The 26,945-nt window shown below is 50.5% G+C and overlaps 1 protein-coding gene across 1 annotated transcript; it reads left to right on the forward strand.

Annotated features, from left to right (window-relative positions):
• Window positions 1-4,164: 4,164 nt before the first annotated feature.
• Window positions 4,165-26,520, forward strand: WNT5A (Wnt family member 5A). The gene is made up of 5 exons (XM_036331878.1): window positions 4,165-5,513; window positions 11,466-11,599; window positions 12,820-13,070; window positions 17,571-17,863; window positions 21,739-26,520. The coding sequence occupies exons 1-5, from the start codon at window positions 5,508-5,510 to the stop codon at window positions 22,195-22,197; spliced, it is 1,143 nt and encodes a 380-aa protein (XP_036187771.1). The 5' UTR covers window positions 4,165-5,507; the 3' UTR covers window positions 22,198-26,520.
• Window positions 26,521-26,945: the final 425 nt, after the last annotated feature.

The following is a 26,945-nucleotide window of genomic DNA, read 5'->3' on the forward strand; positions in this document are numbered from 1 at the left end:
TCAGTAAATGTTCCCAGCCATTCTTATTGGGAAGTAATACTCATTATTATCTCGGCACTGATTGGCCTCATCCTTACCGAATTCTTCCATGCAGACATGGCAGATAATCTTATAACAGCCTCCCACGTTTCCCTCCATTTTCCTGGGGCCTCTGCTTCCTCCCTCCTCAGGCAACTCCTTTGTCTCAGGATTTCGCCCAGGACCCAGGGACAAACATGCCTAGTGTTGACATAATCACAGCAGCTGCTGCCATGAGCAGAGGCTGGACCAGGGCCTTCTGAACGTTACCTCAATTGTTAGACTCCTAAATACTCCACCTCACAGGTGGGGAAATCAAGGCTTAGACCGGGACGTGACCCTGCTAGGGTCACTCAGTCAGTATGAGGCTGAGCTGGGGTTCAGACTCAGTTCTGTTTGACTTTGAAATTACTTAAAACTAAAAAAAATCCCAGTGTCCATGCAGGCCCTTCCCTTTTCCCCCTCCCCCCGAAAAAGCACTTGACTATAAAAATAGAGAGGGCTCTGAGTTAGGAGGTCGCCGTGATTAGGCCCAGTGCCAGGAGAGTTTGAGATTTTCAAGGAGCCTCCTTGAGTCAGTGTCCAAAAATGTCCCGTAACCGCAAGGGAGCCTCTGTACCTCCCAGGCCAGTGGCCGGTGAGAACACAATGTGACCATATTACTTTGACTGTGGCCATGCGGTGGCCAGGAAGCCCCGACCCCCTTCCGGCCTCTTTGTCCCATTTAGTGCTCCATCTGGGGGCCCCTCCCAGGCAGCCCGGCTGGTCTTGACTCTGAGGTGAAGGAGTAAACATTTTGGGACTCTTTATTAGTTTATTTCAGAAGATGGAGCCTGTTTGTCCCTGGGGCCCATCCCTCTTTTATGGCCTCCAGCCCTTCTTGACAAATTCTAGTGACTGGAGAGAAAACCCGCTTTCTACAGCGGATCATTAAAACGCCGCCATAAAACCCAGGGCCGTAAAATATTATTTGCCTGGCATCAAAGGGGGGGTAGATTTTCCCAGAATGTCAACCCCGGCTCTGCTTTCTCCCACTGGGAACGGCGGCACAGGGATGAGATGGTTCATAAATTCCTTATCTTGCACTCTGTTTTGTGAAATAACCCTGTTGGGAGAGCAGCCAAAAATATTGATTTATTTGTTCCACAGACTCAAAAGCATTTTTAATGAGGGGAGCATGGCGATGCCTTGCCAGTGTGTCTGCAGATGACTCAATCTGTGGACATACACCCAAATACACACAAGGTGCGTATGGGGAAAGGTGGGGATCCACGAGCTGGAGATCTGTGGGAGAGAACCTTTGGAGATGGAGGTGGAGATGGAGAGGAATGGATCCCCTCCTTCGCACTGCTCGTTGCCCAGCCAAATCAGTCGAGGCCCATCTTGGAAGGAGCTTTGTAACCACGCCTGGCTTTCTAGAGTAGCCCTCCCCACTGACTGAAGGGTCAACGTGGGTTTCCTGTTGGTTCCCCTGGACATTTTTCTCTGGGAATAACCTTCTCATCCAGGCATGCATTCATTTGGTCATTCAACCAATATTATTGAGCAACTACTGAGTGCCAGGCATGAAAACACGGCCACAAAACTTATTCCATTCTCACGGTGCCATCTCAGCACACCCATTATTCATATCATCAGATAAAACTCACAATCCTCCACCTGAAGTCCTCAGGGTCAGTCGATAGGTTTGTCAGGAGTTTGGGGATTTTTTTGGAAAGATAAAATAGGTCATATGATTACTTTGTTTGCAGACAGCCCCCGTGAGGTCTGGGGAAGGACCCAGTAATCCAACACTGCTCACATTTCTTCTGTGAACAGTATGAACATTCACGCCATCTCGGATAAATTAAGACTATAAATGGCCTTGTCATGTGAGGTCTAGTTTTGCCACCAAAGGAGTGGCAAAAAAAGCAGCTTTCTGTAGAAGAGCAGGTATTAGTCCCTGCTGAGTGCCTGACCCACCCTAAGTGCCTCATGATCATTACCGTTTATCCCCCTACATCCCTGATTTTTAAGGTCTTCCTTTGCATTTTCACTGCATCCCTACCAGGTAGGTCATTGCATTTCTGTTTTTCTTTGTTGTGTGACAGGTCATTAGCTTTCTCGGTTTTTGTTTGTTGTTTTGTTATTGTTGTTGTATGTGTTTAAGAGGATTCTGAGGCACCTAGAGGCTGAATGGTTTGTCCAAGCTTTCCCAGCTAGGAAGTAAGGGAGAGGGGAATGGAACTACAGATGCAGGAAATAAAACTGTTGGGGTTGTGTCTACACAAACAAGCAAAGGCCATTGGAAAGAAACAGAAAATTATCGAGATAATTCAGAATATAGCAATTAATAAAGGTCTGTGGTTTGGTAGCCAGTGTTTCTGGGCTGATTGCATGAATGGAGCAAATTCTTACATTAAGGGTCCTTTCCTTCTTGGGAATAGGATCATCTGAGCATACTGCCTCCAGGCACTCAGGTGCCAGTGGCTTCGCACCCTCTGGGAGCTGTGTTCTTAACCAATTCATTTCCTGCCACCTCTCAGTGCCTCCGCCCATGAACTGGGTCCAAGGAATGGATTCTAGGAGCATCCTCTGGGGTGCCAGCCAGGAGAACCCCAGGTGGCAGTGGCTGGGCAAAACAGAGTGGGGAGAGGGACTGGGGGAGGATGGATTTGCCAGGCACAGATACCTCTTGGTTAGACCCTTGTCTCCCTTGGGCAGATCTCAGGAGAGACTGGAAAACTGGAAAATGCCCACCTACCTGATGGTTAAGCGGTGAAGGCCTGGAGAGAATGAGGGGAAAGTGGACTCAGGAGGTGGAGAGATGTCCCCAGGGGATCTTTGATAACCTTGGGTCCCCTCTTCCCTGGAGAAAGAAAGCCAGCCCCTGAGAGCAAGGGCATCCCTTGCAGTTCGTGGAAAGCCCACACTTGACATTGATGTGCCCAGCAAGGGGGGCCAGGGCTGCCCTGGGCCAGGGCTGCGGAGGGGTCCAGTCCGTGGAGACAAGTAAGGAGCAGGAAGGGCCTGCCAGGGGTGTTGCCGGGTCACCAGAATCTCTCCCTGCTCAGGCTGGGGTGATCAGCCAGGGGTGGGACTAGGGCAGGAAAGTAGAAAAACAAAACAGCCACCACCCCAAGTACCCCTGGCTATGGATTTTGCTCCTAGGTCAAGTGCATGCCACGTGGATGACTGAAATTGAGGGGTGTGTGTGTGTGTGTGTGTGTGTGTGTGTGTGTGTGTGTGTGTGTGTGACTTCCACCAGGAATGTCTAGAGAATGGGGAGGATTGAGAACAAGAAGTGCGCTCCAGTGTGAGGTATTGTTTGGAGGCCTGAAGGTGGGGTCACTCATCCACCAACCCTGCCCCGCCTGAGTCCAGGTGCCTGGAAGGATTCACAAGTCCCAGTGCCGGGGACCCAGTTTTGCTGAACTTTGCAGGCTCCTTTCTCACCTTAGGGCACTGACCGAGCTCCACCTGGCAAGACCAGGCATCACATCCGGACGCGCCAGCGTCCTAGTTAGATGCTCAATCTCGCTCCCAAGCACCCAAATTGCACTGGGGGAGTTGCAGGATGCGTGTGCCTACCCGATTTTCCAGCCCCCACTTCAGTCTCAGGGACCCCACCCTCAAGGGCAAGAATGCAGAGGAAATCCTCCGAGAGGCTCAGCGCCTGGGCAGCAGCCCGCGTGGAAGCGGCCTGGGACCGGCAAGCCAAAGAGTCCAGCCCGGGAAGTCGGGGCTCAGCCTCCTGCAGGTCCTTGCTTTGGGAAGGAGCGAAGAGAGCGGCTGCAGGCAGACAGTGGCTGCGGAGCGGACCTCTCTCTTCCAGCAGATGCCTGGGGGATGGGGAGCCCGGGGAAGGGGGCTCGAGCAGGGATTGTATCCCGCCCCCTGCACCCCAGCCCGTGGTACGGCTTTAAAATCCTGCGGAGTTTGTCATAGGCCGGTCTCACCACGCATGCGCATACGCAAAGTTGAGTTTTTTCTCCCCCCCTTTCCCTCTCTCTTTTCAGCAGCCTTTGGTTCTGCAACTTAAAAAAAAAAATTTTTTTTTTTTCTTCTCCGAGAACACCAGGGGAAAGGAGTCCGGAGAGGGAGGGAGAGAGTGCGGCAGTTGGCCAGGAGGGCCGGGGGTGGGTGGGGGGGACGCGGTCGCGGCGGTCGGTCAGCCTGCCTGCGGGGCTCCGGATCGCGGGGAAGGCTGCTGCGCGCCCCACGACGCCGCCTCCGCCGGCCCGAGTCCGGTTCCGCGCGGCCGCCGCCGAGCGAGCTCCTCCCGCCGCCGCCGCCGGGCCCTCGACCGCCCGCCGCCCTGCCCGCCCGCTCTCCCGCCCCTCGGGCCCGGGCGCCAAACGAGGAGGTGGGCAGCCCCGCCGGCCATGGACCTCGGGAGCTGAACAGCCGCCGCGGAGCCCCTCGCCCCTCCCCAGCCCCACGCCCTCGGTGCCCTCGCTTCGCGTCGCCCTTCGCCCTGGAAAGGCGGGGGAACGAGGGGGATTAACCCGAAGAGAGAAAGAAGGGGGTGGGGAGGGGAGAGCCCGTGTCTCCCCTGGGGCGATCGCCCCCCGAAACCACCGCACGGCAGAACGTCCGGGGACGACTACCCAGTTGGCGCTCCCTTTTTGCCAAACCCTAAAATGAAAGGACAAAAGTTGGCGCTGACTCTTACAGCTCGGATGGCGACTTGTGCGTTTTCAGCGGCATCTCCCGGAGAAAAAACCGTGCGCGCCTGATTGTTCTGGGGCCCCAAAGCTGCAGAGTGTGTGTGTGTGTGTGTGTGTGTGTGTGTGTGTGTGTGTGTGTGTGTGTGTGTGTGTTTGAGTGTGTGTCTGTGTGTACACAGACGTCCGCACACTCGCGGCCCCAGGATCAGCGCCTGGAAGCAGACTTTTCGGCCACAGACTTGGAGAGGAGGAGCTGGAGATCGGGAGGGCGTGAGCCGCCAGGAGTTTGCAGAATCCGTGGTGTGAATGAACTGGGGGCACCTGGGCGCACGGATCACCCCCCCCCTTTCGCCTCAGGCCATAGTTGAGTAGTGGGGCATTTTTTTTCACCCTCTTGTGAAGAATTTTTTTTTATTATTTGTTGTAAAGTCTTTTGCACAATCACGCCCACATTTGGGGTTGGAAAGCCCTAATTACCGCCGTCGCTGATGGACGTTGGAGAGGGAGCGCCTCGCCGCGGAACAGTCGCCTGCGCGCCCTCGCCGGACCCGCGGCTCCCTTGTTGCGCCCCGGCCCGGCTCAGTCTCTGCTGCGGGTCGCGGGGCTTCCGCGCCCCCTCGGATCCCGGGCGCATCCCAGCACTGCTCAGACTCGGGCCCCCAGACCCGGGCTCCAGGAACCGCTTCGGCTCCGATTCCCTGCGCCTGCGGGACGCGCCCAGTGGGAGCCCGCAGCTCTGCGTCGGATCGTCCCCCCAGGCTTAACCGGCCGCTCCGCTTGGATTCCTCTGCTGCCCTTGCTCTGGTGGCGACTTCCTCTTCGGGCCCCCTCCCCCTCGCCATGAAGGTAGGTGTTCTTTGCTCCTCCGACGCTTGCCACTTTTTTTTTTACCTTTACTTTTTTTTCTTATGGAAGTTAACTGAATCCCCCTCCTCCCCAACCCCCACTATCCCTTCCTATTCCTCCATTTCTCCTTTCGCCTCGAGAGAATGGAACTCCCGCGGGGCTGGCAGGGACCCCTACCCTTCGCCCCCTACCCCCTGCGCACTACCTCTGTCTCCCTGAGACCTCTTCTTGTCTCACCAAACGTTCTGTAAGCCTTTTCGATTTTGGAGAAAGGGTTACTAAGAGCCAAGGCAGAAAAACAGTGCGGTTCACAGACGACTTGACTTCCCTTTGGCCCTGAGAAACTCGAGTGTACTTACTATGTATATTTCAGTAACAGGATAATGATTCAATTCAACAAATATTTACCAAGTGCCCACTGCGCGGGCACCGAGGAGGTGTGTGGCCAGGGCTTGGAAAGGGAAGTGGCCTCCTTGGTTGGGAGACTGGGCAGCTGGACTAGGGGCCAGCTGCTCCAGAGAAGCGCACCCCTCGCCCTCTGTAGCCAGAGAGCTGGCCAGGTTGCAGGCTCGTCCTGGCCAGGGAACCCTAGTGCTGCAGGCCCTGTACCTTTAAGAGTGCCTGGCGGGGGGCCAGTGCGCACCCCGGCTTGGGGAGCAGGGTCGCGTTATTAGCATTATTAGCCGCCACTTGGTGAGCTGGGCACTTAGCCGCGGTGCTGGGGGCGGGGAGTCCTGGCGGTGGCGGCTCTAATCCCGTCCGCAGGGAAATCGCGCCCAGGCCCCCTGCGCGGAATCCGCCTTGTCCTTTGGAAACATTTGGGCCTCTGGGTTGGGAGAGCAGGCGGGGGGCAGTTTGTGAACTCTTGTTTGTTTTAATTGTCAGTTGTATGTTAAAGCCGAGTCACACACTCCGAGGGTCACCGAGAGTTCACTTTTAGGAAAAGTTAACATTTCTTCCTGCAATATAACTTGCTATTTTTCAAATAACTTTTCCTCTCTCTGTCCCCCAAGCTTCTATCCTTCCATTTTTTGTTGATCTCTCCCATTTTCAGTTTTCCAGAAAATAAGGTTGAAATTGGAATGAGGATGTTTCCTAAAAGCAAGCAAATTCTCCCTCCCGAAAAAAAGGTTTTAAAAACCCGCAAACCGGGAGACCCCCGCGGCCTTGTTTTACTTTCTAAACCTAGTCCGGCGTGGGGCCCCTTCTCCTCACTTCTTTCTTTAAATGGACAACTCGCTGTTTGGAAGTCGCTTGTAGCCAGCGGTGCGATCACACCTCCTCAGCCCCTTGCCCGGCCGCCAACGCTCTCTGCGGCTCAGCCAGATGCGGAGATTTAGTTTCTAACAGCCTCTGCCAGGGGAGTTCCGAGAGGGTAATGCTGAGAGCGCGCAGACGATGGAGAGGCAGCGGAATTGTGTGTCCTGCGTGTGTGGGTTTGTGTGCTGCGTGTGTGGAAGAAGTAAAAGGTCAGTTGTTCTTGGGTATACTAGCCTTAGTCCCGCACCGCCCCACAAAGGAGAACCCTCCCTCCCCTCCGGAAGGCCGACCCAAGACTCTCTGGCCATTTCCCTCCCCTCATTGGAGCGCTCCAGTGCACAAGGGGTTAGCACCGTGCGCCGGGAGCTCGGCTTTTCCTGCAGTCTTTTCTTCCCTGCCGTGCGGTGCCGGCTGCCCCCTGTTGGCCGCCTTGAGGTAGGACACCTCAGATTCAGTTCGGTGGGGCCAGTGGGTTCGCCTCTAGCTCCCACCTCTGGCTGCGCACATTCTACCCCACTCTCTCAGGGGAGGGCCGCTCAGAGGCCCCCAGAGGACCCGTTGCGCCGCGCCGCGCCGCCACCGCAATGCGGAAGAGGCCAAGGGCACGACCCAGCAAACGGGGCTCCGGCGAGTGGAGCAAGAGCTGGTACCTCTTCTCCAAGGCGTTGGAACAAGAGCGTTGCCCTCTAGGAGGCCTTGGGTCTGGTCTTGGCGCTCTCACCAATTTTCTCTGTAATCGAGGACAAGTGTTGCTTTCTCTGGTCCTCAGTTTCTTGTCTATTAAAAAGTGCAGTTGAAACTGCCTCTGAAGAGAGGTTGCTGGGGGTTGAACTGATGCTTAATTTTCTTTCTCCTTCCACCGGACTCTGCTCTTCCTCTGGATAACGTTGAGAGCCTGTGCTGAGAGTTAGACATTTCATGTGAGAAGGTAGGAGTGGTGTGTGTGTGAGAGGGGGTTGAGGTCTGGAGAGCCTTGTCCCAGGGGTGGACGACTGAAGGCCGGGAACAGACAGAACTAGACTTGGCTACTATACCTCCCTTAGAGACAGACCCCTTGCTACTGGACCTGCTGTTGGTTTTGAGTCAGGGCGATCACAGGCTGCTCACGTTCCTTGCAATGATTTGGGCTCTGAAAGCTCCCTACACCCTCTCTCTCCCCACCCCATCCCGCCACAGCGCTGTGGATACGTCCCGGGAACACTGGGCGGCCGCAGCCCCCACCCCACCCCCAGGCTAGAGGCATGGGGAGCGCTGGCTCCTCGTTTGCTCCCCCAAAGAGGACCTCCTATCAGCCTTGACCAGCTCATCCTCCCCTCCCCTCCCACTTCTCTTGGCGTTCCTGAAGCAGGACAGCCCAACACAACAATCGAGTTTTTCTCCCGCAGTTTTCTCCATCTTTCTCCTTGCTTCGGGGAGAGATCACAGTGGGGAAAACACGTTTTATTTCCCACCAAGAAGTGTGATTCTTGGAGTTTCCTACCCCTTTCGACACCGGCAGTCCAGGTCAAACTCACTTCCTCCTAGTTGGTCTCCCTCATCATTTCCACTTCCAGAGACTTTTCTTTTTTTTGGGGGGGGGGGGGGTGAGGAGGGGACTGGGACGCAAAGAGCCTGGTGGAAGGGGATGCCCAAACTGAGTGAGGCAGCGCCGGTGGCCCAGGGTCGGGGATATTCGCCCTGCCTTTGTGGAACTTTCTTTTTAGGGGCGGCGGGCGGAGGACTCTCGGAGGTTTGCGAGTGCGTCGCAGTGCTTTCCGAGGCACGCGAACCTTTTCCAAACAGCTTGCTGGTTTCCTCTCTCTTACCTCCTAACACTCCACGCCCGCAACCCAGTTGAAAAGAAGGGTTAGGAACACCTTTCATCTAATGCGAAAGCTTAGACAGAAAAAGCAGCCGCTACAATTCGCTGCTCTGGGCTGGAAACAAGGGCGCGCTGACGTTCTCACCCCCAACCTCCCCCCTCCCCTGCGCTAGAAACTCTCAAATGCACCCTCCTTCCCACCCCACACAGGGAACAGGTTCCGAGGTCCTCACAAAGTCAGCTTTCCCGGGCCCTGAACGCTTTTGAAAACCTTTAGTCCCTTCTTGGTAAACTTAGCTTCTGCCTAGAAGTTTTGATTTGCCCTCGCTCGGTGTACCAGTCTCCGGAGAGGTCTCCTTTCGTACTGTCTTTTCGGATCAGATCTCTTCGTAAACAAGGCAGGGGTGTTTGCCCAACAGAGTCCATGTATTTCTTAGTGAGTTCGCTGTAGGTTCCTTAAGTGTTTCAAACTCGTGGGGCCTTTTCTGGGCTGCTCGGGGTTTGGATGGGGAAGAGGGCCAAGGTGTTTCCGGGCAAGCGCGCGGGGTTAAGTGGCGACGCGACTCGCCCGGCTCTCCTGCGGATCCCCTTGGGGATACCTTTGGCTGACCCCCAGGCTGGAGCTGGGGAGACCCGGCTGGCAGACACCCAGTGACCCACTACCAGTTGGCCCCAGCTCTGGGACTAGGTGGACTTTTCTCGGGGTCGTCGGCCGAGAGTGGGTTCGGTTTGTGTGGCTTCCCCTCTAACAAAGAGATCCCCTGTAATCCGCCGAATCTGTTATCAATTTCTCCGCCGCCCGCGCCCCGCCCCGCGCGCCCCGCCCGTCGGGAAGCTCGGAAGGTGCGCGTGGCCAGCAGCGACCAGCGCCGCCGTCTGGGAAGCACATCGGAGCCGGTGTATCGGTGCACGCGTGTGAGTGTGAGTGTGTGCGAGTGCGTGAGTGTGATCGTGCAGGAGTGTACGCGCGCGCGGCCTCGGCCGCCTATGGGGAGAGTCGGCTTTGCAGCAGGGGCCGCGCGCGAAGGCAGACCTCGCAGCCCACCCCCTCCCCTGGAGGAAACTTGACACTTCGGGCGGCGGGCGGGGGTGGGGAGGGAGCCGAAGGCTTCTCTCCGCGGCTGGGGAAACCCCGGTTTCTATTCTCTGGGATGCGCCCCCAGCTCCAAGGCGTTTGGAGGACTAGTGTGCCGCGGGCGCTGGAGCCCTGGTTAGCGGGCACCGGGGACACATAAGCATTTCCTCTCGAAGAAGCCCCGAGGTGTCCCGGCCGGAGGGGCGGCTGGCCAGGAAAAGCCGTGGCAAGCTTCTGAGCCCCGTCGTGTTTCCTAAGCTGCCTAGGTCCCCTCAGTCCCTTCGGTCGCCTGGAAGAGGCTCACCCGTCCTTTCCTGAGGAAGGGGGTCCCTGGGGAGCTGCGGGAGGCGCAGCGCGTCGGGGTTAAACTGGTCAGAGATGTAAAAGGGGATTTTGGAAACCTGCTCCTCCCTCCCGCAGCCGCCACCGCTTTGCTCCGCTGCCGCCTGCAGGTGGAGAAGTCACCCGTGGGGAGGAAGGGCCGCGGGAGCTTCCGAGGCCGCCCCTGCCCCGACATTCTTGACGACTGGAACTTTCGCCGCCAGGCCCTCTGCGCCCTGGAACCCGGGGTCTCCGCCGCGGCGCCCGAGCCTGCGCATCTCTGGCCCCGTCGGGGGGCTCGCTGGAACCAGCTCCGGCCTCAATCTGCACCCTCACCGTTCAGAACTGACCCAACCGAGTCTTAATTGGGCTGGAGGGGGGCGGGGGGCGGGGGCGGTGTTCCAAGGCCAGGCTCAAGGTGCCTCGATGGCGAAGCGGCGGACAACTCCGACCAGGACCAAAGGAAACTGGAGTCCCCCTTGGCTTCCTTTCCCCCGGCTCCTAGGCAGCTGCCAGGAGTGGGGACGGGAGGGTCGGGCGGGAGAGTGGAAAAGAATTTGGAGGAGGATGGTGGGGAGAGCAGGGCAGGGGTCCCGTCCGAGTACGACGGGACCCAGATCCCTCCTTTCCTCTGGGTGCCATCCTTTCGCTAGAGCACGCCGAGTCCGAGGGAGCGCCCTGTTTTCGGGATTCCTTAATTGGGAGAGCAGATCTCCCCCTCTCTCCATTGATTCCTGCGCCCCCCAGCTCCTTTCTCCAGCTCCAATCTGGCTGAGGAGCGTCCTAAGGAAAACCAGGCTGCCCTCCCCCCTCTGGAAGTGGCTTCGCCCAAAGCGGCCCGTAAACTGATTATGAAACATACGATGTTAATTCAGAGCCGCATTTCCCAGCTGGGCACTTTCTCGCGCGCCGCTCCCCCGGGCCTCGCCCCCCACCCCCTGCCCTTCCCTCCCGCGTCCTGCCCCCACCCCCACCCCCACCCCCGCGCCGGCCACCCCGCCTCCTCCGCAGCCGCCGGGCGCGCTCCACTCTCCTCCGCGCTCCTCTCGCCCTTGGAATGAATTCCGGCTCCACTTGTCGCTCGGCCCAGGTCGGGGAGAGGACGCGGGTGGCGGCGGGGGTCCCAAGTGAATTCCCACGGAGGGACCTAGCACTGTGCGAACTAGAGGGGAGCGAGGGGGTGCGGGACACGAGCGAGCAGGAAGGAGGCAGCGCCTGGCACCCGGGCTTTGACTCCACAGCCTTGAGACATGTTTGTAATCGCTGGCGTGCCCCGCGCGCAGGATCCCAGAGAAATCAGATTTCCTGGTGAGGTTGCGTGGGTGGATTAATTTGGAAAAAGAAACTGCCTATATCTTCTCATCAAACAACTCACGGAGGAGAAGCGCAGTCCAGCGACAGTAGACCTGAGAGACCCGGATGCTTCCGTTGTTTAAACTTGTGCGCTGGGAGATTATCTGAGAGGCAATAAACATCTCCTTTCTTCCCTCTCCAGAAGTCCACTGGAATATTAAGCCCAGGAGTTGCTTTGGGGACGGCTGGGAGTGCCATGTCTTCCAAGTTCTTCCTAATGGCTTTGGCCATATTTTTCTCCTTCGCCCAGGTTGTAATAGAAGCCAATTCTTGGTGGTAAGTTCATTCTATGTGCATATATATTTTTTTTAAAGATACATTTGTAGGATGCTGCAATATTTAAAGCTAAATCATGAGTTTGGGTGCATTTATCTAATACACATATAATACATTTTTTTTTATTTGCATGTATTTTTAAATAAGAACTTTCTTTTCAGTTGCTAATATTGGTAAGCTTATCTTGAGCTCCCTTGGGAATCAGAGCTTATAAAGCTAGGCCTTTTTCTGTGAGGCCCTTGTTCAGATGTATGCTCCTAGCACATCATATCATAGAAGGGAACCAAAAGTCACTTCTCTAATCACCGAAAGCCTATCTATAAATTTTACGTTTTGCCACCTCTAGGTAGTAAAAGTGAGTTCCAACTTTTATTTTTCTGTCACTTGAGGTTATTAACCTTCAGGGTCTACTGTAGGGAGAGTTCTAGGAAGACAGCTGAACTTCAAGTCGAGAAGTATTTGGGCTCAAAATTCGGTCAAGAAAAGGTGAACTTGAAGTAGTCCAATGGCCCTGACTGAGAGGGTTTCTTTCTGGCAGGGCCCTGGAAGACAGGCTGCAGTATATCCAGAGGATTATTTTTGACGGCGTTCTGGATATTTTTCCCTGTGAATGAGCAGTGTTTTTCTGACTGTCAAACATGACTGCTGTTCACTGGATACCCTGTCTTGGGTCCTTCACAATCATATATAAGGAGCCCTTTTAAGCTGTCCAGAGCATGGTGAAGTTTCTCCCGTCTACATACTTGTCCCCCTGTTCTTCCATCAGTCAAAAGGAGCTGCTATCTGCCACCCGTGTCTAATTGTGTCTACTTTCCTCGGCAGTCATACATTTTTTCAAGGCAGATCGGTCCAATTTGTGGGGCAAAGTGAGTCACTTTCTCTAAAGTCAGAGATTTGTACCAAAACCGCTGTGTACCTCTTTTCTGAGTGGGTTTCGGAAATACTGGTTCAGGTCTATGGCAGGGGTAGGGGCAAGGAAGGGAGTTAAAAACTCTGAGGGGCCAGATGGCGGGATGGGGACTACACAATACCTCCGTTTTCTGAGTAGAGCTGAAACAGAGGAGTTTTATGAAGCCCTTCTCATACTTTGTCATGAGGACAAGCAGGAGAGAAAAGCATCTGTGTGCTTAGAACTATGTCTTGCTGACATGCTTTCTGGGGGCCCACCTCGAGAGTTCACGTAAATCTTAAAGGCACATCTCCCCCCCACCCCTTTCCAGGTCGCTAGGTATGAATAACCCTGTTCAGATGTCAGAAGTATATATCATAGGAGCACAGCCTCTCTGCAGCCAGCTGGCAGGACTCTCTCAAGGACAGAAGAAACTCTGCCACTTGTACCAGGACCACATGCAGTACATTGGTGAAGGCGCGAAGACGGGCATCAAAGAATGCCAGTATCAGTTCCGGCATCGGCGATGGAACTGCAGCACTGTGGATAACACCTCCGTGTTTGGCAGGGTTATGCAGATAGGTAGGAGACCACTTAACTTATTTTTAAATTATATATATATATATATATATAACTTTTCTCCTAGAAAAAGTCCTTAGTGGTTACTGACCAGCCTGATCCCCAGGGAATCTTCCCGCAGAATAGTGGCTTGGGGATTTGTGTCCTTATTGCTACCTGTGTTAATTCCTGTTCCCACACTCCTTTTTTTACCTTCTGGACTTACTTCACCCAATCAGGAGGGGAGCATCTAAGACGCCATTATTTTTTCTGAATGTGTAATATTTTTAAAGAAACATTTTGGTTACAATAGAAGCAGCACACTTATTTTGGTTTCTCAAAAGTAGAGGAGGAAAGCTGAGTCAGTGATACTCTTTTAAGCTCCAAAACTCTTTTAACTGTTAACGGTTTTCTAACTTAAGCCACAATTCAAATGGCCCAAGCAGCAAACTAAATATTGTCGTCTTTCAGAATGCTGGGTGTGTTGGAAATGAATCAGGTTCTAATTTTCCTAATATAGATAGTCCCTGAGGCTATAGAGATCTATATGTTAAAAGCTTTCTTTTTAGTTCCTGAAAGAATTTTAATCAGAAATGGTCCAATTTACATTTGCAATTTTGGCAATTGATATAAAAGCATATCCTTCATTCAGACCTCAACCTAGCAACTTAAAAGAAAAAGTTTAATTGTATCACTCACAATCCAATTCTTTCTTTTAAACACTTGTTGAACTTGTTGTTCCATTCAGGGAGGAGATGGCATTAAAACTGGACAAAAGGCAAAGAATTTGACACATCAGTTTACCTCTGGTTTGGTTTAATAGCACAGGGCAGTATCTGACAGACTAGGTCCTGTGTGCGTTTTCTAGTGTGACTATTTTAGGTCTCTTTTCTTTTATGCAAAACAAGTCCTTATAATTAATATGACTGCAATAACTCCTAAAATAAGCAATTTATCAAAGCAATTAACTGTTTATACTGACTGAAGATAAAAAGTTGGCTTAATATCCATCACAGATGGATAAAATGCTTTTTTAAAAAAACCCTGAAAAGTGCATTCATTGAGAACAAAAAAGAGTTGTCAGTGGATGTTTGAGCCAAGCGGCTTCATAAACTAAAATAATACAGGTCTGGAAGCCAGTCCTCTAACTGAATGGGAAAATGGTCTGAAGCCCAGCCTGCAAAGTTTCTTAGGGCTTTGTCCTTCCTGTTAATGATTAAAATGTGCTAATGTATATGCTGGATCAGGAGCCGGGAGTTCAGCCTCAGGAACACAGTAGTTTTCCTTGAATATAGGCTGCCTTATGTAGGTAACAGGGGGTGTGGTGGAGATTCAACTCCCCTGCATTTTGATATTGTGAGTGAACTAAACACTTCTATTTAAAGTTCTTTCAGAATGGCATGTTGTCAGCCTTCCCCCCTGACCTTTGCTTACAGAGTGCCCCTAAACTGCCTTCCTCTCAAACTGTGGGGCCACTTTTTCACAAGAATATGAGTTAGCAAAAAATCACACACCTCTGATGGCAACCAGAAAGGAAAACAGCAGTTGGAACTGTTTTCCTGTGTAGTCACTGGAACACAGCTTTGATTTAAGATCCTCTTCTTGTCTTTGTATGTAGCCTGTTTTGGGCCAAAATGTTCAGAATAAGCTATCATTTGCTAAGTGGATTTGAGTTCTGCTGGAGATTTATTTAAAATGTGGTCCAAGATTCAAAGAGCCTGCTTCCTCGGGGAGCAAGCAGAACCCTTGTACAAAGGCCTATATTTAATTGTCCCTTGCAAGTACACTCTCTGGTCCTCAGCTGTGTGGTACTGTCTGTCTGGGCCCATGGGAAGTGGGTGGGACAGCCTCTGAGATAGGATCTCCAAGTCAGCTGCTGTTCTGGGAGATGCCTTGTCTCCCTTGCCAACAGTTCCCCAGGTGCCTGGGGTCTCAGGGCAGAAAGCTGCTGCTGGGTGGCTTGTGTTACAGCACCAACAGGGCTGGCTCTCTCTCTCTCTCTCCCAAATTTAAAATATATTTGGAGAGAAGAAAAACCAGAATAGCTTTTGGTGGAAGAGGAACATGGACCCAACCCCATCAGTGGGAAAGTGACTTAGTTTTCACTTTTCCATTTAAGGGTACCTTGGGAGGGAAAGTGCAGAGCACCTTTAAGAATGAAAGGTGTGTGTGTGTGTGTGTGTGTGTGTGTGTGTGTGTGTGTGTGTCTTTGCTTGCTTCAAAGCACTTGGGACATCAGGGACATGGAGAGCAATTCTTGTCCGTGAGAATCTGACCCTGCGATGGGGCCAGTGTCTGAGAAACTCGGGGCTGCCACTTCCAGCCCCCTCCTCAGCTCATTTTTCTAGGGTACCAATGGCCTCGGAGGCACTGTACACAATCGCCTGGTGAAGGGCCCACTCTTCATTTGGGAAACTTCCTCATTTTTCATCATGCTACCCTTTCTTCCAGCCTTTGTCTCCGTCTCTTCTTTGTTTCCATGCTGTGAAAAGATATGTCAGGAAGGCACCATTTTTAAGGAGTGTGAGGATGGGAGACGGTGTAGGTTCACAGGGAGGGAAAGCCAGGAGGGGCAGCAGTATTCCATCCAGGAGGCCTGTAGCCGCAGGCTATTAGCCAAAGAGCCCCTTTCAAACCGGCGTTTTCCCTGCAGTGACCACTTAGCTCAGACTTCTACCAGGTTCGTATTCTGGGGCAAAAAAGGAAATGCTCAAGATAGACTTGTGAAACAAGCAGCATGATTGTGTTTGGTATAAAAGACCTTTTATGCTTTGTATACTCACAAGACAGGGTCTGATTTTCCGTATCTCTGAAGGATTGTTTATCTCCTCTTCCTCTAGCTACCTCTTTATTCCACAAGCCTCCCCTCCAGGGCCACAACATTTTCTGTATTATGTGTTCATCCTTAAGTAACTCCCTAGAATCTATCTTCCCTCCTCATTTCTCTCCACTCCCTCCCATGTTCTCTGCCTCACTAATTCCAGCAAGATAGATGTCACACCCCACAGGAACTTTCGGGATCCTCCTGCCAACCACCAGCACACGCCTCAAGTTATTCATTTTTAAAATGTGGGAGGGAAGGTCTGTAGTAAATGGGAACCATGGCCATTCCTGGAAGGGGTGGGGGTGGGGTCAGCAATGGCCCTGGATGGAGTTGGAGCAGACCTCCAAGGAAAAGGATGAGTCCTTGAATGGGCACAGGCATCCCCCTGCAGAAGGTTGGGGCTGAGTTGTATGGCCACCCCCCTCTGCTCCCCACAAAACAGTTAGCAAGCACTTGCCGTGCTGGAGAAACTGATTCTGGTACAGGGATTATAGGGTTGGAAGGGGCTCCCCCCAGGTTTCTAGTTCAATACTCTGATTTTATAGTTGAGGAAAGTGAGCCCCCCTCATCTTACCCCCAGACCCAGCTTCAGCTGGCCTGGTGTTAACCCTTTCTCCCTCATAGTACAGATTTTTATTAAGTGGCTCCTGTTATGCGTAGAAATGTCTTCACGTACAAGTGGAGATGAAGGCAGTCTGTGATGACCTCCGTTTTTCTCCTGACACATAGGGCCCCTGTTTTACAGGGGGAAAGTCTTTGCAAGCTTTAGAGGAGGGGAAACCTATTTCCGCCCTCAGGTTCGTATATTCTTTACAAGTCTTGGGGGAGAAGAAGCTTATTCTGTCTTTTCCCTTGAGATTGTGCTTTGGCCTTCTTGCTGTCATTCTAACACCGAGGCATGGGCTGTCAGGGAGTTGCAGAAGTGGCACTGAAGCCCAGCAGGCTGTTTTCACAGTAGACACTCACCTAGAATGAAAAGTATCAGTCCAGTCAGCTTGGCGTTGAAAAAGAAGCGGCTCATTTATAACTGTCTAGGGATTGATCGGTTTAGAAAATGTTCATTGGGAAAGTCTAGATTAGAACCTCATCCGGAGACACACTTAGTGCCGCATGAGGGCTAGGCAACAAGCAGCAGGAGGAGGGGAAGTGAGCTAGAACCAGCGTGGCCACAGTGTGGCTGCTGCAGTGGCTGCCATCCACTGGGGCCTCACACTTTCCAAGGCTCCACGCCTGGCAACTGCTAGGCGCCTGCATGTGAGAATAATACAAACATTAACATACATGTAAGGAAGTCTACCCAGATTCTGAGTTTCCCCTCAATGACTTCTTTCTTGTGCATTTTTGGAAATAAGAAGTTTCCAATATTTAAAAAGAGTTGGAGAGAAAATCGGTCCGGCACTGTCTAGAATCCTGCCTTTGGCTCTGAAAGGCAAGAGCACAGGTATCAGGGATGTGCCACTCCTTTGTTATTTGTTGCTGCTGTGTTATTTGTTATTATTTGGGGGAAATCACGGGGGGGGGGGGATGGTGGGCACTGCGCCTAAGAGTATGTTCGGAATGGGGCCCTCCGTGGTCCCCGTCCAGGGGCAGCACGTGAGCGAGCATCTCCACCGCATCCCCGCCCGCATCCTCCCGGGCCAGGGGCTGCAGCGAGTGGGGCTCCCCGCGCAGCGCCCGGTGACCCGCGTCCTCGCCCGCAGGCAGCCGCGAGACGGCCTTCACGTACGCGGTGAGCGCCGCGGGGGTGGTCAACGCCATGAGCCGCGCGTGCCGCGAGGGCGAGCTGTCCACCTGCGGCTGCAGCCGCGCCGCGCGCCCCAAGGACCTGCCCCGGGACTGGCTGTGGGGCGGCTGCGGCGACAACATCGACTACGGCTACCGCTTCGCCAAGGAGTTCGTGGACGCGCGCGAGCGGGAGCGCATCCACGCCAAAGGCTCCTACGAGAGCGCGCGCATCCTCATGAACCTGCACAACAACGAGGCCGGCCGCAGGGTGAGTGCCCCGTGGCGTGCATGCTGCTTCCCTTTGTCTCCCCCACAACCAAGCGGCCTCTTCCGGCCTCTCTACCCCTGCCTCTGCCTCTCTCTATAGGTTCCTGTCTCTTTGTCTCTCTGCATCTCTGTCTCCCTCTTTCTGTCTCCAACCCCCTTTCTATCTTTTCTGCTCTCCTTTCCTCTCTCCCTGTTTGTCTTTTTTTCTCTTCCCTTCCTCCTGCTCTCTTCCACTCCCCCACCCCAACACCTCAGGCCTCTCTGGAGAGGGGCATACACCCCAGAAAGGCCTCCTGCGGGTCAGTGCACCCTCCAGCCAAGGTGCTTCTGCAGGAGCCTGACAAAGAGCTTTCTCTGCCCCTTTAATTAGTCCCCAGTGCGATTGGCCAGCCCAGCTTGGAAGTAAAAAAGTTAGCAACGTTTGCCCCCCTCCCTGGAACAGGTCTGTGGCTGGGCTGAACTTTGGGAGAGTGAGTTCTTTATCCAGTATGTGCCCAGTTGAGAGACCCTCACCCCAGTCTCCAGGATTTACCTTTCTTTCTCTTCCCTGTGCCATTAGAGAGCAAGCTTGATGCACTGAAGGCTTTTCTTAAAAAAAAAGAGAAAGAAATAAAGAAAAAAGAAAGAAAGAGAAAAAGAAAAGAGAGAGAGCTTTTATAGGAAAACTACAGCATTTTTCTAGCCTGACCATCAGGCCAATTGTGGGTGCCTCTGGAGGGATGAGAGAGCCACTCAGAAGTGCCCAGAGGGGACCAAATCTGCAGGCCCTCCTGAGTGTCCCCATTCTGCTCCCTCCTTCCACAATAGCTAAAAGGACCCCTTTTCCCTGCGGGGAAGCACATGGCACTTTATGGCTGCTCTAAAATGAAGGGGTGAAAACTTCTCTTTGGCAGCATTGAAAACCAGGGTCATCTTTTTTTCACAGAGCCCCTGGGAAAGGTAGGTGCCAGGGACTTTCTGGTCAGAGATTTCACCCTTCTGTATTTTGGGGTGAGGAAAACGGAAGATAATCACAAAGTCAAATATCCAAAACTGGAAGGAGTCTTAGAACCCTCTGGCTGCACACCCCCATTTTAAAGATTGGGAAACTGAGGCCTAGAGAAACACTTCATGGCTGTGGAAGAGAATTAATGGAGTGAGATATAAACCAGGTGCTTTGTGCTTTTTTTTTTTTTTTTTTTTTTTTTTTTTTTTTTTTAAATAAACTCATGCATCACAGCTTAGGAATGAAGGAATATAGCTTTTGGAAACAGCAAAATCTAAAATCCAGTTCTGTCTGTATCTTTCTGTTTCTGAGCCTCAGTTTCCACATTTCCACATCTGTTAAATGGCCATGGCATTACCTTGAAGTTATCTTGAGCACTAACAGGGATCATATAGTAGGTTGAACCATGTGAAATACCAATATGTGACTATTTCTTACCTACAAAATAACAACTTCCTATGGTTCCACCGAAGGTCTTCCTTTAGTGTTGGCCAATAGTAAAGTGCTTGATAAATGATAATTACTAAACATTAGAAAATGGAAGATATAGACCATTGCAGCTATCCTACCTTCTCGGATTTGATGCCAAACATTTGGTGGTGTTGGGGAAGGACTGAACTCTGCACATTTTTGCCTGTGCTGCCCTGAGGGGTCAGATAATTGCTCCAGAGGGAGTGTGGCCTCTCCTGCCTCAGGTTGTCTACCATAGGGTGTCTGAACTGTCTCTCCCCAGAAGGGCCCACCCAAGGCTGTGCAATGGGCATGTCAACCCTGCTCTCTCTGGGAGCCCAGAGACCTTGCTCTTGTGCGCATCAGAGACACATGCGTTTACTCTCTGGTGCAGTGGCCCAGCACCTCAGGCAGGACATGCCCTTGGGACAGAGATGTGGCTGCTGCTCTGGGCCCACTCTGCCCATATTCGGTGCTTTCATCCATCTTTGAAGATTTCCTACACTTCTCTCATGGAGAAAAGTCATCAGGGGCTTAGCAACCAAGGAGAACAGGTCAAGGGATTTCCAAGTGAAGGGAGGGAATTTTGCAGAATTGGAAAAGTACCTTTAATATTATAATTTCATTTAACATCTGCTTTTTTTTAATATTGAAGGATTCTCCCCATAAGTTTTCTAATTCGAGCAGTGAGCTGAGCGTGTATCCTGGCAGATGAAGTTACATAGAAGACAGTTTTTCTCCAGGCTGGTGGGGGAGGGGCAGGGAAGTTGGACACTGTGCCAGGAAATCCCATTAGCATCTCCTCGGGACATAGCTTTTTATTTTCCTCAAGGGGGAGTGAAGGTTAAATATGTTTGCAAAACCCTTCCTCAGACTAGCTGTGCCTGAAACTCCTTATGCCAAGGGAACACACTTGGGCCCCCTTTTTAAGAAAGCCCCTGCAGAGCCCCTGGAGGAAGGTCGTGGCTATGCTGGGTGGAAGCAGCCTTCTAACTCACTCCAGCCTCCAGGTTCCTGCCAACAGCACTCGGACTCTGGAGGGTAACCGGCCCAGGCACTGTGGGCCGTCAGGGCTGTAAATAGGCAGCCGCCACCTCCCGGACTCTGGGCACAGTGCTCTGAGGCCAGACCCGAGGCTCAGGTGATTGGGAAGGGCCCAGAAGCCATGCCCTTGTCACCCTGGAGAAAGACCAGAGTTACTGATTCCATCCTGCACGCTAAGTACTTTCAGAGCATCCTCTAATTTATCCCGACGACAGTGCTGTGAGGCTGCTGCCGCCACAGTCCCCTACACAGATGGGAAGTAGAGGCTCCGAGAGGGGACGCCCGTAGCTTGAATTCAGAGGCAGAGTCAGGAGAGAATCCAGGTCTGCCTGGTCTAGGTCTGTGCTCTCAGCCTAGGCAGTGGAGGGAGGGGTAGGGATGGTCCAGGAAGCAGGCAGGAGAAGATCTGAGATCCAGGCCCAGTTCTCCCCCACTCTAGCTGTGTGACCTGTGCAGGCCACTTTCCTTCTCTGTGCCACTGTGTCACCATCTAAACCAGCCTATGTGATAACATTGCTGGGAGGATTAAATGAAAGAAAAGAATGTAAAGGCTCTTGATACAGTGCGTGGTACACAGCAATAATAGTAATAGTGAGTAGAGATCTGAGCCCTGATCCTACTTGGGCTGGACCCCTCCCAGTCTTACCAGTTGGGAACCCATAGGCAAGTCCCTGAGCATGAGCTTGGAGCCCAACTGCCAGGGTTCAAATCCTGGTACCCCTACTTCCCATTAGTTGGATAGGTAACTCACCTCTCTGGGCCTCATTTTCCTTCTCTGTGAAATGGGAATGATAATAGCACTTCCCTCATAGGCTGGTTGTGGGGATTAATCCAGGTGGTGCAGGTAAAGAACTGCTCACCATCTCTGGGGAGAGCTTTCAGGCTGCATTGGTTGCTGCTAATATTGTTTCCCTACAAAACAGAGGCAACTGGAACAAATTTTTCCTGTTCCTATTAAAGAGCTGTGGTTGTTTATTATGATGATTTGTAATAATGAGGGGCTAAGAACATATTTATTTTGGTGACTGTTTAAAGCAGGGTGGGGAACGTCCGGCCCAGGGGCCATATAAGGCCCACAAAATCTTTGGTCTGGCCCTGCGAGGGTTGAGTTAATTAAAAGCCTGACCGAATATAGCAGGCTAATCTTTAAGTTGATAATTTTGTATGGCCTGCGAGTGATGTTATAAATAGCCAAATGGCCCATAGCAGAAAAAAGGTCCCCCACCCCAGTTTTAAAGAAAGCAATAAAGACTTCAGGTAGTGGAGAATGAGGAGGAAGTAGCCCAGCCCCTAGTGTAGGGGGGAAGGTGGCTCCATGGGGAGCTTTGTTAACATAGCCCTGCCTGCGCCGGGGCGCCTCCATGCGTTTATAAACTGACTGTCTCATGTCCCCACAGACAGTGTACAACCTGGCCGACGTGGCCTGCAAGTGCCACGGGGTGTCCGGCTCCTGTAGCCTCAAGACGTGCTGGCTGCAGCTGGCCGACTTCCGCAAGGTGGGCGACGCCCTGAAGGAGAAGTATGACAGCGCGGCGGCCATGCGGCTCAACGGCCGGGGCAAGCTGGTGCAGGTGAACAGCCGCTTCAACTCGCCCACCACGCAGGACCTGGTCTACATCGACCCCAGCCCCGACTACTGCGTGCGCAACGAGAGCACGGGCTCGCTGGGCACGCAGGGCCGCCTGTGCAACAAGACGTCCGAGGGCATGGACGGCTGCGAGCTCATGTGCTGCGGCCGCGGCTATGACCAGTTCAAGACCGTGCAGACCGAGCGCTGCCACTGCAAGTTCCACTGGTGCTGCTACGTCAAGTGCAAGAAGTGCACGGAGATCGTGGACCAGTTCGTGTGCAAATAGTGGGCGCCTGCCGCTCGCCTGTCACCCAGCCCCGTTCCCAGGACCCACTTATTTATAGAAAGTACAGTGATTCTTGTTTTTTTTAAATATTGTTTTATTTTCCCCCGAGAATTGCAACCGGAACCATTTTTTTTTCTGTTCCCATCTAAGAACTCTGTGGTTTATTATTAATATTATAATTATTATTTGGCAATAATGGAGGGTGGGAACCAAGAAAATATTTATTTTGTGGATCTGAAAAGGTAAGACTTCTTTGGACGGTGGAGGATGAGGGGGGAAATAACACATACCCTAACTTAGTTGTGTGCACATCTAGAGGGTAAAGGAAATACGTTTTCTTTTTGTCAACTGTGGGGTTGTATAGGACAGGTAGCATCCAGCTGGAAGGGGTTGGTCCAAGTCTACACTCCATTTAGCCTTGATGACCAAAATGAATTGTCAATGCTCTGGCGAAAGGTCTTGAGAAACAAATGAAACAAAAAAAAAATGAGCCCCCCCCCCACCCTTTCTCCAGGGGCTACCAGCCTGAAACATTTTCAAAATGGTAATTTAAAATATAAGAGCGAGAATCTCATTTCCCGCAAAGAAAAAAGAAGTATATCATGTATCTCATGCTTCTCAAACATTCCATGTGCAGATGGTCCCATTCTAACAGCTACTGAAACTTGGGGAGCAGAGAGGAAAGCCTCAGAAAGGAAAAAAAAACTTTAAAACTCCTATATTAAGACTGATTTGAAGCTGTTACAGGAATTAGGTTATCAGATTGGGAAAGCATCCCCAAATGACTCTGGGTTGTAGACTTTTTGTTTGGAGAGGGGTGGGGGCGGTTGGCTTGAATCTAAAGGAAAATATACTGTAATTTTCTTAGGGATACTTGGTTAATAAATGATAATAATCAAAATAATAAATGGATTCCATTCACAGACCTTCCGCCCAAACACCAAGGTAATTGAATGCAGTTCAGCGCTGCACCAGAGCAGAAAACCTGATGGCAGGGAAGGAGTGACACCTGCCCTCCTCCTTGACCCCAGCCCTGGCTGAGCCCTCCTTGCCCCGCTGCCCAGGTGAGGCCACCACGTTTCCCAGGGCAGCTCCACCGGGCCCCCTTGGATTGCAGGACAGGAAATGAACCATTAGGAGCTCCACTTGGAAAACAGTTGCTACTTAGGGATTTTTTTTCCCCCTAAAACTTGGATTCTGAGGAGCCGTAGTTTATGTTTTAATGACATTACTTGGCTGATGGAGTCCACAGAGAGGTGTTGCAGCGTGTCACTGTTACAATCCTGTGTTTAGATGCTGCATTTGAGCTTTTCCTATGACACTGCAGGTGAACCCTACAACTGTTCCTACTGGACCGGAGCAGATGCATGTATGGGAGGGGGGGGTGTGTGTGGCTTAATGGTGCCTGATATCTCAAAGTCTTTTGTACATAACACACACACACACACACACACACACATATATATACATATATATGTATATATAAAAATATAAATATTATTATATCTCAGTGCAGCCAGTGATTTAGAATTACACTTTCTCCTCTGGGGTTATTTCTTGGTCTAGAACATTGTTGTCCTTCATTGTGATTCATTGGGATTTTAAGAAGGGGTTTTCGAGTTGAGCATGGGCTGTGGCCCTGATGTGATGCTACCTTGAGCATCAAGAAACAGCCTGGTGTCTGAGGAATCTGGAAGGCCTTCCTCCCTGATATGCATGTTGGTTTGAAGATTTCTTTTCTCTCCTCCCCACCTTTTCTCCAACCCCCATTTCTGTACACTTTCCTAAGAGGGCATTACTAGTTCATCATAGTCTTGGAAATGAAGAGAGATTTAAAACTAGGAAGCATAGTCATCATTTCTCTCTCCTTAGTTCATTATGCAGAGTGGAAACCGGTGCCTGGTAGATTTAGTAGTCCCTGTTTGAGTCCCTAAGGAAAATCCAGCTCATGACATATATAACTAAGTTTTAAAATAGGAAACCTCTTTCCACAAAGTGCCATCCAACGTGTTCTTATCTCAGACTTGCATGTTTGAGAAGTTTGGGAAGATACACATCTCCTACCGCCGTCATGGGCTTGGTGGCCTTTGCGTCACCTCAGCCATGCGTGGCTCTTAATTTATTGCACAAGGATATTCACTTCCCCTCAGTTGCAGTGAATTGCAAGCAAAAGATCTTGAAATTAAAAAGCACTAATTAGTTGAAAATGTCACTTTTTTGGTTTTTATTATACAAAAACCATGAAGTTTTTATTTGCTAAACCAGATTTTGTTCCTTCTTAGTGATTCATGTTTATGAAGAGAGTTGAGTTTAACAATCCTAGTTTTTAAAAGAAACTATTTAATGTAAAATATTCTACTTGTCATTCAGATATTATGTATATCTTCTATGGCCTTTATTCTGTACTTTTAATGTACATATTTCTGTCTTGCGTGATTTGTATATTTCACTGGTTTAAAAAACAAACATCAAAAGGCTTATGCCAAATGGAAGATAGAATATAAAATAAAATGTTACTTGTATATTGGTAAGTGGCTTCAATTGTCGTTCAGATAATTCATGTGGAGATTTTTTGAGAAACCATGAGGGAGAGTTTAGGGTGACTACATGTTAGCATAACAGAAGAACGGAGAATTTTTTTTTTTTCTTTTACCCCAAACCAAACTATTTGGAAGCTTCAAAAGATTTCTGTATGTAACAGAACAAAAGGGGAGTTCTCTTTTCCTATATATGTTCCTCAAAAAATCAAGCAGATGGCGCAAAGCTGGGTATAGGATTGCTTGCATTCTTTTAGCATTATGCATGTAACTTAATTGTTTTAGAGCGCGTCGCTGTTGTAGCATCTCAGAGAACTGAAAGGCACATGCTTTTACCCAGGACCAGAGTTTTAGTCCCCAGAAGTGTATCTGTGTTTACCACTGCAAGGATTGCACCTCGCTATTTGAAGTTACTGTGGACTGGAGTGTCTCTGTTCCCCTTTGAGTCATTTCGTGAAAAGCAAGCCTCAGTCTGCAGAGAATGAAAACTCATGGGAAACTAAAGGCTCGTTGTGTGAAGTGCAATTAATACGGGTTCTCGTGCTTTCCGAAAGGGCACGCCGAAGTCTGGCCAGCGCTGCCCAGATTGATACGTTAGCCCTTTGCTTTTTTTTTTTTTCCTTGCTTTTTTTCTGGATAACCTTGTAACATATTGAAACCTTTTAAGGATGCCAAGAATGCATTATTCCACAAAAAAACAGTAGACCGACATATAGAGTGTTTAAAATAGCATTTCTGGGCAAATTCAAACGCTTGTGGTTCTAGGACTCACATCTGTTTCAGTTTTTCCTCAGTTGTATATTGACCAGTGTTCTTTATTGCAAAAACATATACTTGATTTAGGAGTGTCAGCATATTTTTTTCCTTCGCATCCTGGAACGCATTCAAGATCTTCCCAATACAGGAAAATTAACAAAAAAATTTGTGTAGAGACAGCAGCAAGCAGAGCCATGTTCAAAACGGTAATTATGGACTCACGTAAGAGGAAGACTGCTTTAAGTTTTGGTTCAGTTTATCTGTTCTGTTCGCTGCTGACCTCTTTGACGGAATATATTTTAGTAGCCTATCCAAACCCTTGGCTCAGACGATTTTGCCAATACCAAGTTTCAATTTGTTTTTGCAAACCATTTTGCAAGCCACTGGAATGATCCAATATGACACTCTCGCAGGATAACTGTTCCAAATGAGAGACTGGTACTGGCCGACTCCAAGAGATCGTTAGCAAAAACAGCCCCCAAAGGCTGAGTGGTTCCAGTAGAAGTAGAGAGCGACATAGAGAAGGCCCTTGGAACTTGGAGCACGTCTGTACTGCCAATACGCACCAAGGTATAGGCCTAAAGTACTGCTTGATCACTGTAAATGGTACTTTTAAAATATTTATTTTTTTAGAAAGTATTTTTTAATCTCCCCTCTCTCTATGGGTTGGTGAAAAACAGATGCCGTCTTTTGGAAGTAAGATGATGAAATGAGTTTTTAAAACAGGAAACAGCAATGCAGGAATTACAACTTAGTAAAGGGATCTTCTAATTTACCTGTTCATACAAACTTTACCCTTAAGTCTGGTAATTGGATGATATTTTATTTCAGTGAAACCTCGTCTTGTTAGCCAACTTTTAAAAAAAAATGGATATGGAATGATTAAAGCTTGGGTACGATTTTTTAAAGACAAAAATGTATCAATTTGAATCAAGAAGATTTAACTCAAATGCTGTCTCAGTATTTCAAACGCAAAAAAAGGAGCGAGGAAAATTGCATCTGAGACCAGTTTTATATGCAGTGTACAATTTGCTGGGCTAGAAATGAGATAAAGATTATTTATTTTTGTTCATATCTTGTACTTTTCTATTAAAATCATTTTATGAAATCGGCGCAGTCATGTGTGTGTTTAGCAGAGACGGTGTTCATGGCCGTCGGAGTTGGATGCGTGTGGGCACGGAGCACAATTATGGTTTAGGGCATCCAGAAGAGAACAGTCACATCCCAGGCATGCAGTTGATAATTATGGCCGAATCTCCAGGATTTATTGTGTATTTTAATGCTCATTTTCCTGTTGGCTATTGCTGATCTTTCCATTTCTCATGTGTTCTGCTGCTGCTAACACAGAAGAGCTGTGGAGATCATTATTCAGTGTGTAGACATTTAGCTCAGTGACATGGGATTATGGTGACACTCGAGGGCAAGAGAAGAACATGATGTGAGGAGAGAAAATAA

This window comes from Myotis myotis, unplaced genomic scaffold (genome assembly GCF_014108235.1).
Source record: "Myotis myotis isolate mMyoMyo1 unplaced genomic scaffold, mMyoMyo1.p scaffold_m19_p_13, whole genome shotgun sequence".
NCBI lineage: Eukaryota > Metazoa > Chordata > Mammalia > Chiroptera > Vespertilionidae > Myotis > Myotis myotis.

Bases quoted from the DNA above. Each gene is read 5' to 3' on its own strand.
- WNT5A (XM_036331878.1), top strand. The intron at 11,600-12,819 runs GTAAGTTCATTC...ACCCCTTTCCAG, and splicing joins ATAGAAGCCAATTCTTGGTG to GTCGCTAGGTATGAATAACC. The intron at 17,864-21,738 runs GTGAGTGCCCCG...ATGTCCCCACAG, and splicing joins ACAACGAGGCCGGCCGCAGG to ACAGTGTACAACCTGGCCGA.